The 17,902-nt window shown below is 38.8% G+C and overlaps 1 protein-coding gene across 1 annotated transcript in view; it reads right to left on the bottom strand.

The window, feature by feature from the left end:
• Positions 1 to 238: 238 nt before the first annotated feature.
• Positions 239 to 17,902, bottom strand: part of Srp14 (signal recognition particle 14) — a 113,868-nt gene continuing 96,204 nt past the window's right edge. The window contains exon 4 of the mRNA XM_067140320.2: positions 239 to 2,812. Within this exon, the coding sequence (XP_066996421.1) occupies positions 2,696 to 2,812 (117 nt within the window). The 3' untranslated portion in view covers positions 239 to 2,695. The remainder of the gene's footprint in view (positions 2,813 to 17,902) is intronic.

Raw genomic sequence — 17,902 nt, 5'->3', positions numbered from 1 at the left:
GAAGAAAACGAAAATAACTAAAATAAGTATTGGGTTTTCTTCAGGCTGGAGGTTCCCTTTGCGAGTATTTATTTTCCTGTTTCTGAGTCAGGGATTGGTCCCTTGTTAATTGCCTGACACAAGTAAGGGTTTCACAAAATGCAATTATTCTAAGGAAAATTCAAGATGATGAAATTGGTTAGTGACCACCAGGAACTGTTTAAAAATAATATGAAAGTGTGTACAAAGAGTAAGGCTATAGAGTTTCCATGAATTTTTTAATAACATTACAATTTTTACAAGGACAATACATACATTTTTTAAAGTTCAGGAGATGGTTTATTTAACAGCACACCATGAGTAAGGGAATGTATAATAAAGTGTTATTGGTCTCTTGAAACACCAACCTTGCTCCGTAGGAATCTTCCATATTCAACCAACTGATATAGTTAGTTGTATCAATATTTGAACAGGTGATTGCTTCCTGGGTTTAGAAAAGTGATGTTGCAATGGATTTTCATATTGTGCAGTAGTCTAGAATTTTCCTTCAAAGAGATAACACCTACCGGGTGTGTATATATACCATATTTCCTAAATAACTATTTGTTGAAGGGACTGGTAATCCCACAGTTCAAAAAAAAAACATAGAACATTGGCATGTAGAGTGAAGATTCTCATCTTCTACAAAACAATACTGTTTATTGTGTATACTATCTTCATATGAGCAAAGGCTTGATACATTTAGTTATTCACTTCCCCTGCTTATAATTTCTGTGCAGTATATACAACACACTGTATTTCAAAGGGGGATAAAAGAAAAAAAATTCACATTCAGTGGTTCATATGATGACTGGAAAGGAAGTTCTCATATTTCAGCAGACAGCACAGACTTTTTTGATTAATGCTTCTAACCTATGTGTAGTCAGCCATTAACCTGTGTAGTTTACATCCAGCACTAGGGAGCTGGACAGTTTATGTCTAGAGAGCCGTAAGAAGTAAAATCTTTATTTTGTATGCTTTATGTTGTTTCATTCTACAGAATATTGCTTGGCACTTATGGTTTATTTCTTCAAATATTCTGAATTTAACATATCAATTACTAAGGTTGGTGGAAGTATAACACAGGCCCATGAGCCTCTCCAAAACGTGATATCTACCGTACTTCCAATATTAACATTCAAACTTTTGGCTAACTTAGAGCAATAAGAATCACTTTCCAAAGGAAAAAATTAAATGTATCCTCCTAATTAAATACAAAACATAATTCCATCATTAGATAGAGCAATAAAATTCAAACAACATGTTTCGACTCGTTTAATGTATTTTATTTAGTAAAGTTAATAGAAGAATTGAACTTATGTTTTCAAAGCATATGCTTTCATAAGCTTAATAACTAATTTACTAGATTATCTCAAATATAAAAGATTAGAGGATTTAAAATATATGAGCCATCTTCAGTGAAATAAGGGGGGTTAAAATAATTACATAAAACAAGCTAAAAAATGTGCTAAAAACATAATGAACAAATGAAAAACAAAGGAGATGGACAGAAATAAAAACAATAACAATATTTACATCACTAGATGGAGCAATAAATAACTCGCTGAGACAAATTCAGTGAAAAAAGGGTAAACATAAAACATAACTGAATCCAAAAAATGTGTTAAACCTAAGAATAAAATAAAATAAAATAAACGATACAGACGGAAACGAAACAATAAGTGCTAATAGTGAGGTTGCGGACCTCTTAGACTAAAAAAAAAATCAACTTTTGAATTGTTATCAAACTAAAACAATAATTAGTCTAAGAGATCCGCAACCTCACTATTAGCACTTATTGTTTTGTTTTTGCCTGTCCCATTTATTTTATTTTCTTCTTAGGTTCAGCACATTTTTTGTTCTTAAGAACAAGAGAGACAAACATTTTTTAAAATTTCACCACTGAACTGAATGTAACAGTGCATAAGGGAAGGGTACAAGGGTGGGTATATTTTAAATTTGTAACTGAGCCAATGATACATAAGTTTCTGAGGCTTATGTCAATAGAGAAAAAAAAATCACTCTCAAGAGCTGTTTCAGTGTGAGGTTTCCACAAATGCATTGGCTTTTGAGCGAGGCCAATTTTTGAGAGCTGGAAGCAAGATGTCAAGTAGATATTAATCTAAAATCTATCCAAGCTGTGAATTTCTAGGCAGAGAAACACTGACTTATGCGATTTTTTACTGACATGAAGTATTAATGAAGATTTTCTATCTGGAAAATCACATGGAGAAAGTGGTGAGAAGTCTTACTTTTCTTCACCAGCCAAAGTATTGTGATCATCGGTCAAAGTACAACAGAGATCACAAAAGATATTCTTTAACAATAAGGCTATATTCTTCACACTATACTAGCAGTTTGAAACACTTCAGCTATAAGCACATTTGGAAATGGTGTTGTATAGCCAAAGACACTTGCATTTTCCAATCTCACTTCACATCAGACTGACCCTCTGGTATTTTTCTCAAAACATCCAAATATGACATGGTCATACTTCAGGGCTTCAGTTCAACAGTTGAATTGTATCTTTACAATGGGACAACAAATCTCTATCTCTAGACATATTCTTTGAAGGAAAATAGAAGTCTTCAATTTAGCACCCATTCATTCTTAAGCTGCTTTCTTAGCAACACCACATTAGCACACTTAAGTACTTAGTTTACACGACCGATCAATGTTATTGGGTTGCTTTTGATTTTGTTTTTGGCTTCTTCATTTTCTTCAATCCGTCAAGATACCCCCGAAGAAGGCACATGTATGCCATTTGAAATTTATTGATATCCTTTGCATGAACCTGAAAAGAAGGAAAAGATGGAAACATTTTCTGTCAAATAGCAATAAGTATCAAAGTACTTAATTATTCTTATTTTTCAGAGACCAAGTACTATGAATAATTTAGTCCTTACAGAGTATATATACTTAAAAGTTATTTATCTTGTGTCAATCTAATGGAAAGGAGACACAAAGGAGGAGCTGATTACAATGATGTATGGGTCCTCAAAACAGCAATCTTCACCACTGAACTTCATTTGGATAAGAGATGAACAAGATTTTCTCTCTCAAGGCTAGTGAGCAGGAATGGGAGGGTTGTCAGACAAGGAACATACTTACCTATGCAGATACAATTTTTATGGTTCAGGGCTGGATTGAGAGGATGAGTTTGTCAGGCATTAGAGGCAGTAAGCATGTTGAATGATACACTGATGATATACAGTGTTTGTAGGTGAAATAAAAACAAGGGATGGAATGTGTACACAGAAGGAAACAACATTTTAATTTTAATGAAATAACATTTGAAATATTTGAAAGGGTACTGTAAAACAGAATGAGAAGAAAGGTGAAAGGACAATTAAAAGAAGAGCAATATGACTTTTGAAGTGGAAGATCAACACTAGACCCTATTTTGTATGAGACAGTTAATGGAAAAATATTGGGAATATGGAAGAGATATGATGGTGACTTTCCCCGATATAGAAAAGGCTTATGATAGTGTCCTTAGAGCAAAAGTATGGAAAGTAATGCAAAGGAAAGGATCTGGAAAACAAATGACAGAATATGTAAAGCAATGTACAAAAACTGTGGCAGCAGTGTCCAAACACATGTGCAGAGGACAGAGTGGTTTTGGAATGTAAGGGTACTATGACAAGGAAATTTGCTGTCACCACTGTTATTCATAATAGTTATGGATGAAATTGTGAAGAAGACAAAGGAAAAATATGGGGACAGGAAGCTGAAGGTAATAATGTTGTTTGCAAATGATACTGTGCTGTAGGGAGCAGACAGAGAGGAAGTGCAAAATAATTAAAATTATGGAATGAAAATTAGCAGTGAAAATTAGCAGTGAAAAGAGAAAGAGTAAGACAATTGTGCTGAGTAGAGGAGAAAGGGAAGGGAAAGGAATGATGAAAATTAGGGGACAAAACCTTTAAACTGTGGAGAGCTTCAAGTACTTGGGAAGCAAATTGATGCACGATGCAGAGCTTTACACAGAGGTCAATAAAAAGATTAAACAGAGAAACCTAGTGTGGAGGAAGGAAGTACCAAAGAAGTGTAAAGAGGTGAAGCATAAGATGTGCTACTGCCCAGTACCAACATATGCAGCAGAAACCTGGACACGGACAAAATGACAAGAGAATAAAATCCAGGACAGTGAAATGAAATTTTTAAGAGGTTTTTAAGATGGTTTGGGTACATTAAAAAAAGGGAGGGAAGGAGGATACATAAGTGGATCATGGCATCTAAGATAGAAAGAGGGAGGCCAAGAGGGAGACCCAGACTAAGGGGGTTAAGACGATCAATAGTATAATGAGAAGAAACCTGGACTGGAACACAGTTAAGGTGGAATGATGGTTGTTGGACAGAGGAAGATGGAAAGGTGCCATACACATCCCAAACTGATGGGAGATAGACAAGGGAGATTGATGATGAAAATTGGGAAACAAAAATAGTAAAAAGCCATAAGAAATGACTGAATACTCTAGCATAAAAGATCATATTTTACCACTTTCAAGAAAAACAAAAAACATAACAAAAGCCCAAATTTAAGCTATCTATATTATGAAGTCTCATTTTTCCATATAGTTTTCCATATAGTTTGACCCAAAAGTCCATTAACACTACACGGAATGTTGGAGGTAGAGAGGGAATAATTAACACACAAGATTGACATGACATGGGGTTTTATTGATACCAAAATAAAGTAAATAAAGTTTCACTAACAGTACCTTTCCTGGTAACGTCAACATGCTGTGACTGCAGGTGCATCTGAAACCCTCTCTCATGACAGCTCCTTTTATACCGTACACAGGTCTCGTGCAGCATCACTGGTGTGTTGCTGTCCAGCGCCATTTGTTGGCCTGCTTGTGAAATCGTTGTTGGTGTCAATAAAACCCCATGTCATGTCAAATATGTGTGGCCATTTGTACCTGACGTGTTGCTGTCCAGCGCCATCTCTTGGTCATTTCGTGCACTTTATTTTGATGTCATTAAAATCTCATGTCATTCCAATCACGTGTCTCAATTATTACCTCTCTACCGCCAATATTCCGTGAAGTATTGCCTTGTCAAATGTTAACACACTTTTGGGTCAGCTTGTATTATTATTGTATTATAATTTATTAAGTGCAAAATTGTATTATAGTACACCTCATGATTTTAGAAAATCAAAATAGCACATCCTTTTTGCTTAGTCTTTAATTTAAACAAAATACTAATTGTTATATTAATTTTCACAACATTCAGCACATAATGAAGGAGCAAAATAGAAAAACAATATCAAGAAGTCATGTTTCCTTTAAAATATATAATATTTTAACAATCATCTCTTCTAGTCTCTGTGTTTTTTTACAACAAGGAACACTAAAATCATTACTAACGAGGTTGGAAGTTACCCACAAGCATGCCAATATGAAATTAAAAACCAGTAAAAAAATTTCCGAATGAACGACTGCTATTGCGAGAAACGATCGTAAGGATGTTTGAAATGTATTTTGTCACTAATATGCTACAAAGGTTTCTCAATGATTTGAAATGCTTTTCTCTCCACCAAGGGCTCTATTTTTATAGCAATGATCAGGGTACAAAATGCAACTGATATTCTTATTTTCCTTTTCTTGCATCAGCTGAGTACCACCAACATGGCTAAACTCGAGTGTGATGGAAGCTAATTTACTGGCAGGTCTTTCGAAGATAAAGGAATGTTTTCTGTAATATGGAGACTGGAGAAAACTGGTCAAGGGAACATGAACAAGGGGAGTGTGTATGCGAGGATCTTCAAAAGGCAGAAGTATTCAGTCAGCAGTATGTAAAGATAATGTCCAGATAGGGGATGTGAGTAATACTAAAGAAGTATTAAAATTTACCTATGATAACAATGACATTTACAGTAAGATACAAAAGTTGAAAACTAGAAAAGCAGCTGGAATTGATTTCTGGGGATATATTAAAGGCAATGGGTTGGGATATAGTACCATATCTGAAATACTTTTTTGATTATTGTTTGGTTGAAGGAGCTACACCAAATTAATGGAGAGTTGCTATAGTAGCCCCTGTGTATAAAGGAAAGGGTGATAGACATAAAGCTGAAAATTACAGGCCAGTCAGTTTGACATGCATTGTATGTAAGCTTTGGGAAAGCATTCTTTCTGATTATATCAGACATGTTTGCAAAATTAATAACTGGTTTGACAGAAAGCAGTTTGGGTTTAGGAAAGGTTATTCCACTGAAGCTCAGCTTGTAGGATTTCAGCAAGATATAGCAGATATCCTGGATTCAGGAGGCCAAATGGACTGTATTGCGATTGACCTATCTGAGGCATTTGATAGGGTACATCATGGAAGACTACTTGCAGAAATGAGTGCTATTGGACTTGACAAAAGAGTGACTGAATGGGTGGCTATATTTCTAGAAAAGAGAACTCAGAGAATTAGAGTAGGCGATCTGACCCTGTAATAATTAAGAAGGGAATTCCTCAAGGCAGTATTATTGGACTTTTATGTTTTCTTATGATATGTGTAAAGAAGTGGAATCAGAGATAAGGCTGTCTGCAGATGATGTTATTTTGTACAGTGTAATAAATGCAGGGTGACCTCGATAGTGTTGCGAGATGGATGGTGGACAACGGTATGATGATAAACGGGGTTAAAAGTCAGGTTGTGAGTTTCACAAATAGGAAAAGTCCTCTCAGTTTTAATTACTGTGTTGATGGGGTGAAAGTTCCTTTTGGGGATCATTGTAAGTACCTAGGTGTTAATATAAGAAAAGACCTTCATTGGGGTAATCACATAAATATAATTGTTAATAAAGGGTACAGATCTCTGCATAAGGTTATGCGGGTATTTAGGGGTTGTAGTAAGGATGTAAAGGAGAGGGCATATAGGACTCTAGTAAGACTCCAACTAGAGTATGGTTCCAGTGTACAGGACCCTCACCAGGATTACTTGATTCAAGAACTGGAAAAAATCCAAAGAAAAGCAGCTCGATTTGTTCTGGGTGATTTCCGTCAAAAGAGTAGCGTTAAAAAACTGTTGCAAAGTTTGGGCTGGGAAGACTTGAGAGAAAGGAGACAAGCTGCTAGATTAAGTGGTATGTTCCGAGCTGTCAGTGGAGAGATGGCGTGGGAGGACATTAGTAGACGAATAAGTTTGAGTGGTGTCTTTAAAAGTAGGAAAGATCACAATATGAAGATAAAGTTGGAATTCAAGAGGACAAATTGGGGCAAATATTCGTTTATAGGAAGGGGAGTTAGGGATTGGAATAACTTACCAAGGGAAATGTTCAATAATTTTCCAATTTCTTTGCAATCATTTAAGAAAAGGCTAGGAAAACAACAGATAGGGAATCTGCCACCTGGGCAACTGCCCTAAATGCAGATCAGTAGTGATTGGTTGATTGATTGGTCAGGAATTCAAAGGAAGGCTATGAAGTTTCAAAAGATAAAGCAAAGCCCCAATATTTCAGACTTTACGATAATTCAGACTGCTTTTCATTGTATAGTAAAACAGTGTAATACTGTACCACGCTCCGTATGCGTGCCCAAGCGAAAGAAGGAAGCTGACAAAAACGGTGAATGCAACAGAACTAAGTTAAAACTGTCAAATGTAAGGGAAAATATGAACACATCAATTTTACTGACATTAATCCAGGCTACCAAAAGTACTGTCTTACACTAAAAGAGATGCAAAAACTGGTGACAAAACAACAGCAAAGGAAAGGGTCTCAACCAAAAACAAGTGTTCCCTTTAAGACATTATCAACAAATGCTGTGGATAACAACATTGCCATGACTTTAACAACAGGCAGTGGCACTCTTTGGCAGCTGAGAATATTGTAAGTATAATTTGTTTAATCCTATCCTACTGTGAGAACATTTGAATCGTTCATTGTTGAAAGGTGCTAAGTCCACATTTTTGCCAAATTTGTTTTACAGCGATTTTGCGTTCTAAGAAGCAAGATGCAACTTTTGGTGTTGAAAGGAACTATTTCCCGGCAGCACTTGTGCCATTACCACAGTCGACAGGTTAGTTATTCCGTGCTGAAAGGAACTTAGCCCTGCAATTAGTGTGTTTCAACACAGAATGTCTACCAGCGCCAACAAACCTATGCAGAGAGCTCTGCTGTTTCTTGGATGTCAGGATTGGCGCGCTTGTTTCATTTGTTTACATATATGTTGAGTGTTGTCATTGACAATATATCCTATGTGGTTGTTGAGCTCTGCATATTATTACTCTTCTTCTTGCTGTGTTCTTAAAGATATTTTCATCATGGACAACAAAGTTATGGCAGGAAAGAAACGTAAACGCAATGAAGAAAATTATGCCAGGAATAAAGTAAAGCGATCAAGGGTAAAGGGTAATGCATATATAAGCTATGCAGGAAAGGCAGAAAAGTATTGGACCTCCCTGCAGGTATGATGGAAATTATCATTTTTACCTAGATAGTATCTGTACAACCATTTCACTTCCATAAAAGGGATTTGAACGATTATTGATACTGAAGTTATGATTACTTAATGGATGTCGGACAAAGAATTTACCTAGGTAACTTGTTTGTTTTAGGTGTAAGCGTCACTGCTTCAATATACTGCAAGAAGAAGAGAGTCTGCACATATTTAGTGCTTTTTACGATTATGAAACCAAAAATGAACAGGATATTCACTTACAGAAACTGATTGAATGGCATCCCATTAAATGGCGAAGACCTAGGGCTGTTAATCAAGACGGAGAACGATCAAAAGTGGAACGTGAATCAGTATATACATATTTTGTTCTTAGAAATCAGGAGCGTCTGCAGGTCTGTAGGAATGCATTCATTAGTTTACACGGAGAAACACAGAAGCGTGTATTCAGGATTGCTAAGCTGTTGGCGCAAGGCAAAAGCCCAGTGGACAAGAGGGGATTCAATAAGAAGACGCATGCTATAACACGTGAAATCTGCACTGAAATTCCGGACCACATTCTCAATTTTCCAGTCAAAACTTCTCATTATGGGGGTAACAAAGTAAACTATTTGGATGCAAGGCTGAACCTTAAAAAAATGCATGATTTATTTTGTGAGGAACATTTTAATCTTGAAGTACATTATACATTTTATGTTGATTATTTCAATAAGAACTTTGGCTACAGATTCGGTAGACCCCAAATAGATGTGTGCAGTATCTACGAAGAACTTCAAGTCAAAATGAAGTCTTCGCACTTATCACAAAATGTTCAATTAGCAGCAGCAAGTGAGCTAAATATTCACAAGCGCAGAAGTCACAAATTTTATTCTTCTATGAAATCATGCTCAGAATCCTGCCAGTCTGATGATACAACCTGTGTTGCCTTTGACTACATACAAAATTTACCTGTACCTCATATACCTGTTCAGGAATTATTCTACCTAAGGCAGCTATGGGTACATGTATTTACAATACACAACCTCCAAGACAATAGTTCCAAAGTATACATGTATCATGAGGGGCAGGCCAAGAAAGCGGCCAATGAAGTGTGCACATTCATATTGGACTATCTCACCAACGAGATTAAACCAGGCACGAAGAAACTTCACTTGTACTCAGATGCGTGTCCAGGCCAAAATAGGAATCATTCATTTATTCGTTTCTGCATGGGTTTGGTCGAAGATAAGCGATTCGAGGAAATTATTCACCGCTTCCCTATTAGAGGTCATTCCTTCCTGCCTTGCGATAGGGATTTTGGTGTTTTCAAGAAACAAATTAAGAGCTGCGACAGAATCTACACTCCAAAAGAATACTGTACAATCATTGCTAATGCAAAAAAGGATGTTACAATAAAAATGGTCGAAGGAACTGACATCATTGATGTGGATGCGAGGTGGCCTAAGCATTATAGGAAAACAACTCCAAGTGATGAATCAACAGGAAATGACGTTCCTAGAAGTGCGAAGGTGGTGTTTGCTCCTGCATCGTTTTCCGAGTTCCAGTATTCTGCAGATCATCCTGGCAGAGTGATTGCTCGTCCCTTCATTGGGAGTATAGTCCATCACACATTCCACCTGTCTCAGCCTGGGCCAAGAAATGGTCCACTTATGAATCAGTTGATGACGGCGTATGAGAAAGGACGAGTACCAATCAAATCAACGAAAAAGGATGATCACAAGAAGGTTAATCGTTATGCAACAACTTCTGAGGAGAGTAAAGCATTCTTTGATGAATTACTAGAATGGCCGTGTCAGTGAAAAAGGTTTACCTGTCTTTTCTAACAGTATTATTTGTTTTGCTAATATGTTTTTGTTCCTCGATATCTATGACTACAGTGCAGCTGTTTTATTCATAATGGGTTTATTTAAACATACCGCATAACAAAATAATAAACAATTCTGTGTGTTATTTGAAGAAAATAACAGTTATTCCATTTCAGTTACCTTTTATTTTCATGCTTGCATATACATATATTCATTTAGAAAATAAAGGAAATAAACCAAGAACGTAAATGTTATTGCTCGTTTACAGGTTCTGTTCGTTCCATGTTGAAAGGAACTAAGTCCAGTTACGTATTTTGTCTGTAAAAGTCTTAGTAGCATATGGAACAATACAATTTTTACTTTATTATAATGGCGTGTGTGTGCACATTACATTGTACAAACAATTATGTCTCATATTATAATACAAGAGCGGAAAAATAGTTTTCTTGTGTTTATCTCAAAACTTTAAAAATTGGACATAGTGCCTTTCAACTATGAGCTATTTATTTGTTACATTTATATTAAATAATATTTGGACACTCTCTAACAATCAAATTATGGTCCACAACTGGCCAAGATCAAAGGAAGAAGAAATAATATACTCAAGAACCTTGTTTATCCAGACGTGGGACCGGATTATAAAAAATGCGGATAATCTGGAAACAAACTAATAAATGAACAGAAGCTACTAATCTACACAAACTTTTATTTTCCCACTAACAAAAAAACCCAATTCTTTGGCACATAAACTCAATACAGTACAGACTGTACTTCTATTTACTGAAAAAGTGTGCAAGTTTCTTTTGTTTCAAATTAGTGTGATGTTTGAGAGCAGCATGATCACATGGATGTTTTACCAACATCAGTTCGGCTAGAGTTGTTTCTGTCTGACGTTCTAGATAAAATATTATTTTTTCCAGTTATGCTGTTGCCTCCGCTTATGGTATTACTTTTTCCGCTAAAATGTCGCTTTCATTTTCCAATTCACCATCACTATTCTCCTCTGTATCACAGGTCGCAGTAAGTTCGTCATCGGTCATCAAGCCATAACCAACATTCTTGTCATTCTGCAACCAGGCATTTACATCACTACCAAATCAAATATCAACGATCTGCATTTAGAGCTGTCATCCAGGTGACATATTCCCTATCAACTGTTTACCTAGCTAAATTCATGTTGTTTGGGTTTATTTAAATTTGGATAGTCTGACAAATTTTCCTTTTGAGATTCCAAGGGATAGCTGGTCTTGTCAAGGATGAATTTAGGAGGATATAAAATAAGCAATTCTTGGATGCCTATCATACAAAGATTAAGAGATGCAGACCTAAACATAAACACACAGGACGAACCTCTAATTACATAACAGCCCGCGCAAGTCCCACTGCCTGACTGTGACACAACGTTCCAGAAGCCAGGGGGCTTACCCAGCCAGAGAGAGTATGATATATAAGGCAAGGTCAGGAAATACTCTTGTAGTGTGACTGCTGCCTGGGAAACTGATTAACTTCAATTGAGCAGGGGTATTTCAGTTGCCTTGACAAACTATACTATAAAGTATTCAAAATGTTGGCAAACTGTATGGAATGTACAGAAAACAGCAACAGGGTTCAACCCGGAAGAAGAACTGAATGATACTAAAACACATTAAGTTAAACTATATCATTTGAATTATTCAAATACTTTGTCACATTTGTAATATTACTATTATTGTTATGTCATTTACCTTTAATTTCGAACAAAATGCGGTGGTGATACAACAGCAAACTAGTCATGACTTAAGGGTACAATTTTTAAAAAGTCTGAGAATCCCTGCTCTATACAGTATAACATCATCCACAAACAGCCTCCAGTTCTTTACTCATACCCACTAGTGTCCAAAAGTTAAGCACAATCACTAAATGAGGCCATACCGCCTGACAGGAATGTCAGATGGAGTCCTGAACAAACAGAAACAGACTCACACACCATATGTCACACACCTTGTCCAAAAAATAGTGTCAGAAAGGTTCTGATAGCTAAGGTACACCTTTGACAACAATGAACAAAACTTGGCAATGTCTTCCACAACAAAATATGCTGTTAATAGGATATGGTTACAACTAATGGCCACACATGCTTCGCAGCGACGTGGCATGCTCTCTATCAGATGGTCCAAGAGCTCTTATGGCAGTCGATCCCATTCCTCCAAAAGGGCAATGCAAAGGTCTTGGAGGGTCCTTGGTGGAGGATGATGGGATGCAATTCGCCTCCCCAATGCATCCCAGGGATGTTCTATAGGATTCAGATCCGATCCGCGATGAATGTCTTCCCCAGCCAGAAATTCATCCACCAGAGCAGTGCGGTGCGGACGGGCATTATCGTCCATTAAAAGGAAGTCTGGACCAACTGCACCTCTGAAGAGTAGAGCATGTGGTCTCAGTACCTCATCCCTGTATCTCCGAGCGTTAACAGTGTTCTTCGGACCACCCATGAAGATGTGCAGGTCCGTACGGCCATTCAACATGATGCCGCTCCTCACCATGACGCCACCACCACCACCATACTGGTCCTGTTCCACGATGTTCCTGAGGTTGTATCGGCTACTCGGTTCTCTCCAGATTAATGTGCAATGAGAATCGTTCTGAAAACTGAAGCGGGATCCATCTGTGAAGAGCACATGCCTCCAATCATTCATGGTCCAGTTTTGATGTTGACGGCTCCACAGTAAACGGGCCCGTCTCTGTGCTGGAGTGTGTGGGACGCACACCTCTGGACATCGGGCAAACACCCCTGCTGTTCTGAGCCTCCGGTACACAGTTTGCCGGGAAACGGCAACCCCTGAGACGGCTGCAAGCTCTGCCGACAATGGTCTTGCAGGTGCACTCCGATTTTGTCGGGCGGTTATGGCCAGATATCGGTCCTGCTGTGGAGTGGTTACCCTTGGTTGACCTGGTACTGGCCTTCGAATAACATCTCCTGTGTCTCGAAATCATCTCCAAAGCCTGGAAATGACACTTTGTGGCACATTCAAGGATAAGGTGACTTAGGTCTGTGTCTAGCTTGCTTCCAGGCGGCCGAGTATTTTACCCTGCAAAACGGGGTCCAAATGGCGTCGTCGTGCCATTATGTTGTCAGGTTCAACACAAGGCTACACTCCGCACACTATAACGGAGCAAACACGACTGAGGTAATATGGGACGCAGGCACTGGCTGTGTTTACCTTGCGGTTACACCGCTAGTCAAAGCAGGGAACACTCCTTTCCTATACAGAGCGAACACGTAAGGTTGGTAGGTGCATATGTCGTGCGATTTGCGGTCTATTTCCTGTTGACCTGCTTACTCGTAACTTATGCTTAACATCGGGACACTAGTGTCATTTATGTAGGGAAAACTCTGGTAACTCGTGATGGTTCTAGTATTTTTCCATTCATCTGTTCTGAAAATTGGACATGGATGCTATGACAAGTCAAATACTAATGCAAACGAATAATAGGTTAGTAGAATGTTGTTATATTTGATGAAAGAAGTACAACATTGTATTTTCGTGTACAGTTCTGGTTACTCCGTGATAACTCTGGTTATACTGTGATAGCACTCTGCTTACACCATGATAGGCCTTGCAATCCCGTGATAAGTTAACCAGTCAACTTGTTCATAACTTTAGTCACTATCAGAATCATCTGCACATCCACTACACATATAAACAACTTCGTTATTAACATTACTCAAATTCTGGCACAAACAATAATACCAAACACAACAAAAACTACATTCAGTCCATTCTGCACCATTCTCTTCTTCAGCATCTTCATTAAAACTTTTTCCGCATGATCCACAGAATAAGACTTCTTTGCGTATTTATTTTCCTCCCTTAGGTTTCAGTTGACGCGATTTGTGCACAGTAGGCATCTGAGCAGCATCATAGTTGCCTGTAACGTTAGAAGTTGATGTAGAACATGATGGCAAAGCTTGGGATATTACCTTTGCCCCAGGATCGTTTTTCTACGAAACTCTTTCTTTGGTTGAGAGGGGAAGTGTTAAAACTTTATGCAGGAGTTCGCGGTCGTCTGAGTTTCAGATTGGTGGTGTCCTTGAAGTCACTCTTTAACCAAAGATGGGCCAAATGCTTGATCTGTGGTGGCAATTCTGTTGATAGGAAAGATTCCTGTCTTCTGAAAACTGTTCACTTTTGTGCTTGGAATGAAAGTATATAGCCTGGCTGGGGCGAGTAACAACTGAAGTCAACTCAGGTGGGTTTCTCTTTAAGTAGTATAATTGGATGGTTCGGCAGCCACCACCACCACCACCACCACCACCACCGGGTCCCAGAGGCCTCCTCCACCACCACCACAGCCAGAGGCCTCTTCCAGTGCTGCCAACTTAACCTAACTAGCACGAACTTTGCATTGGTAAACAAAGCCATGTGCATTTTTTGACAGCCACGTGCTTTTTGACAGACAACAACGCATCGCTAACCTCAGCACTGCCATCTTGACGGGCCTAAACCTCAGTGGTACCAACTTCACCTAACTAGCGCGAGATTTGAATTGGTAAACAAAGCCACGTGCATTTTTTGACAGCCACGTGCTTTTTGACAGACAACAATGCATCGCTAACCTCAGTACTGCCATCTTGACGGGCCTAAACCTCAGTGATACCAACTTAACCTAACTAGCGCGAGATCTGAATAGGTAAACAAAGCCACGCGATTTTTGACAGCCACGTGCTTTTTGACAGACAACAACGCATCGCTAACCTCAGTGCTGCCATCTTGACGGGCCTAAACCTTAATGCTACCAACTTAACCTCACTAGCGCGAGATTTGAATCGGTAAACAAATCCACGTGCTTTTTGACAGCTGTCATCCGCCATCTTTAAACTACAGAGCACCGTGCTGCCCTCTTTATCGCAGTAGCTGCAAATTCGTCACCTGTCATCCGCAGTGCTGCCACCTTAACGGGCCTAAACCTCAGTGCTACCAACTTAACCTCAATAGCGCGAGATTTGAATCGGTCAACAAATCCACGTGTTTTTTTGACAGCTGTCATCCGCCATCTTTAATCTATAGAGCACAGTGCTGCCCTCTTTAGCTACTTACCTTTGACATGTGGTGGCAGATAATTTGAAAAATGCTTTTTGACAGCAGCCATCTTTAATCCAGAGAGCACCGTGCTGCCCTCTTTAGCTAGATACCTTTGAAATGTGGTGGCAGGCAATTCCACATGACAGCAGCCATCTTTAATCAAGAGAGCACCGTGCTGTCCTCTTTGTGGCGGTGGCAAATTCTACGTGCGCTTGTTTGGAAACAAACTCACATGCTTTTTTCTGACAGCTGCCATCCGCCATCTTGCATCACAAACCTCAGTGCTGCACCCTTTAGCTAGATACCTTTGAAATGTGGTGGCGGCAATTTGAAAAATTCTATGTGCTCTTGTTTGGAAACAAAGCCACGTGCTTTTTTGTCACCTGTCATCCGCCATCTTACATCGCAAACCTCTTTAGGTACATACCTTTGAAATATGGTGGCGGATAATTTAAAAAGAAAAATTCTACAGCAGCCATCTCTCGACGCTAATTGCACAAGATGGTGGCTATACATGACTCCTTAAAGGTGCTTATGCAAGATGGCCGCTATACATAGGTTCTTATGAGACGCCTTGGGGTGCTTGCGCAAGATGGCGGTTATACAAGGCTCCTTATGAGACTCCCTAGGGATGCTTGCGCAAGATGGCGGTTGCTCTTATGAGGCAGCTTAAGGGTCCTTGCACAAGATGGCTAGAGACGCCTTAAGGATGCTTGCGCAATATGGCGGCTATACACGACTCCTTATGAGACGCCCTAAGGGTGCTTGCGCAAGATGGCTGCTGCTCTTATGAAGAAAGCTAGCTTTGCATCGTGCAGGTATCTTTACAGCACTAGACCTCATACCTTTGAAATGTGGTGGCGGGTAATTTGAAAAATTCTACGTGTTTTTTTCTTAACAGCAGCTATCTGTAAACAATAGCGGCTATACATAAGCTGTTAAGGCCTCCTCTTATGTCAAGGCATAGCTCTATCGGACAAGTTTAAACCTGCATCGGGATAGCTAGAGTAAGCACGTGCTGCAGTGATGACGTCATTATGCATGTTTAGACTTGCAAATCACTAAAGAAACACAACAAGACTAGAATCGAACACTGCACTCTACGCCGTTAACTTTATCATGTGATCGGAACATTGATTGAAGTGTTTAGAACACTAAATAAGTGATCAAGACTGAAATAGAACACTGTACTCGATACAACATGTGTTTAGAACATGTCAGGGGATACCTTTGTTCTAAGAAGATTAGATTACCGCACATTCCTTGTAGGGCTAATAGGCTAAAGGGCTAGGGTGCCTCTCCTCTCTTCATCCGGGCTTGAGACCGGCTCTACAACTAGAGGCGGAGTTAACACCCTAAGGAGGGGAGAATGTTGGGAAATAATCTATACGAATATAGCTACTCGATCGACTATATACTACAGATGGATGACTTATGTGAGGTTAAGCGCTCACTTAATAATACCTACACGACGTAATTCATGCTCTCTTTCAAAAATATCTTCTTTGTACTGTGTGTAACCAGCATCATGATAGGCTCTTAGCAGTTGTAAATGTTTTACGAGTACATTGGGGTCTTTACATTATCTTATATCTACATAGGGTAACAGAGGCTTGTTGTGAACTTTGAGTCTATATGCAGACAGTTGATGTGTAGGGACTTGTTTTGATGTAATACGTGCTTCAGCAGTAGCGTTTCTAGGTACAAATTTAACTTGTTTCGATAGCGATGAAGCGTTGAAATTTCCTTCTTCTTTACCTTGCATCTCTTCTTGAGATGTTTGCACTGCGATAGAACGTGTAGTAGGCTTAGGAAATGAAGTAAAATCATCAAGCTGTGATGGCAATGAAACATTAAGATTTTCGTCTTCTTCTACTTTCCCTTTACTACTGTTTTGATCAACATCATTATCCTTATTATCATAATCATGATCTTGCCTCTCTTTATCTTGAAGTTTGTGCTTAGTAACAGAACTTGCAGCAGGCCTAGACAACAAGGGAGAATTAAAAATATCTCTCAGAGGTGTACTTTTTAAACATAAATCAGTGTTCGCTTGAATATGGTTGAGCTCTTTGTATTTTGTTCCCGATGAAGCTACATTACACGCAGCTTCATGATGTTGAGCGTTGTATGCGTTCGTGAACTCTCTTCTACAATGTTTGCATTGAAAAACTGTCCTACATGATATCTCATGACGTCTCTTGTGATAGCTTTGGGAAAATGCTTTTCCACACTCTTCGCAAATATACCTAGAAATAGGTTTTTCTATGACGGACTTTTATCTTCTGCTAACAGATTCTTCTTTAAATCTACTTGACATTCGTTACTCTCTACTTCTATGATGCGAACAGCTTAGTGATTAACAGTAAACTAACACAAAAGCGTATAATCAAGGTTAGCAACAGTAAGGTTTAAGCCCATCAAGATGGCAAGAGTGAGGTTAGCGACGTTCTGTTGTTGGATTTTAAATTCCGCGCTATAACATGCATAAGGTGGCAGCCTTGAGGTTTACCGCCGTAAAGATGGCAGCAGTGAGGTTAGCGACACTTTATTGTCCTTCAATGTGAGGTTAGGGTCCGTCAAGAAGACAGCTGTCAAAAAAACACGTGGCTTGGTTTAC

Source organism: Anabrus simplex, chromosome 2, assembly GCF_040414725.1.
Source record: "Anabrus simplex isolate iqAnaSimp1 chromosome 2, ASM4041472v1, whole genome shotgun sequence".
In the NCBI taxonomy this organism is placed as follows: Eukaryota; Metazoa; Arthropoda; class Insecta; order Orthoptera; family Tettigoniidae; genus Anabrus; species Anabrus simplex.
Note: the sequence above shows the minus strand (reverse complement) of the source record. Positions and strands in the feature narration are given on the sequence as shown.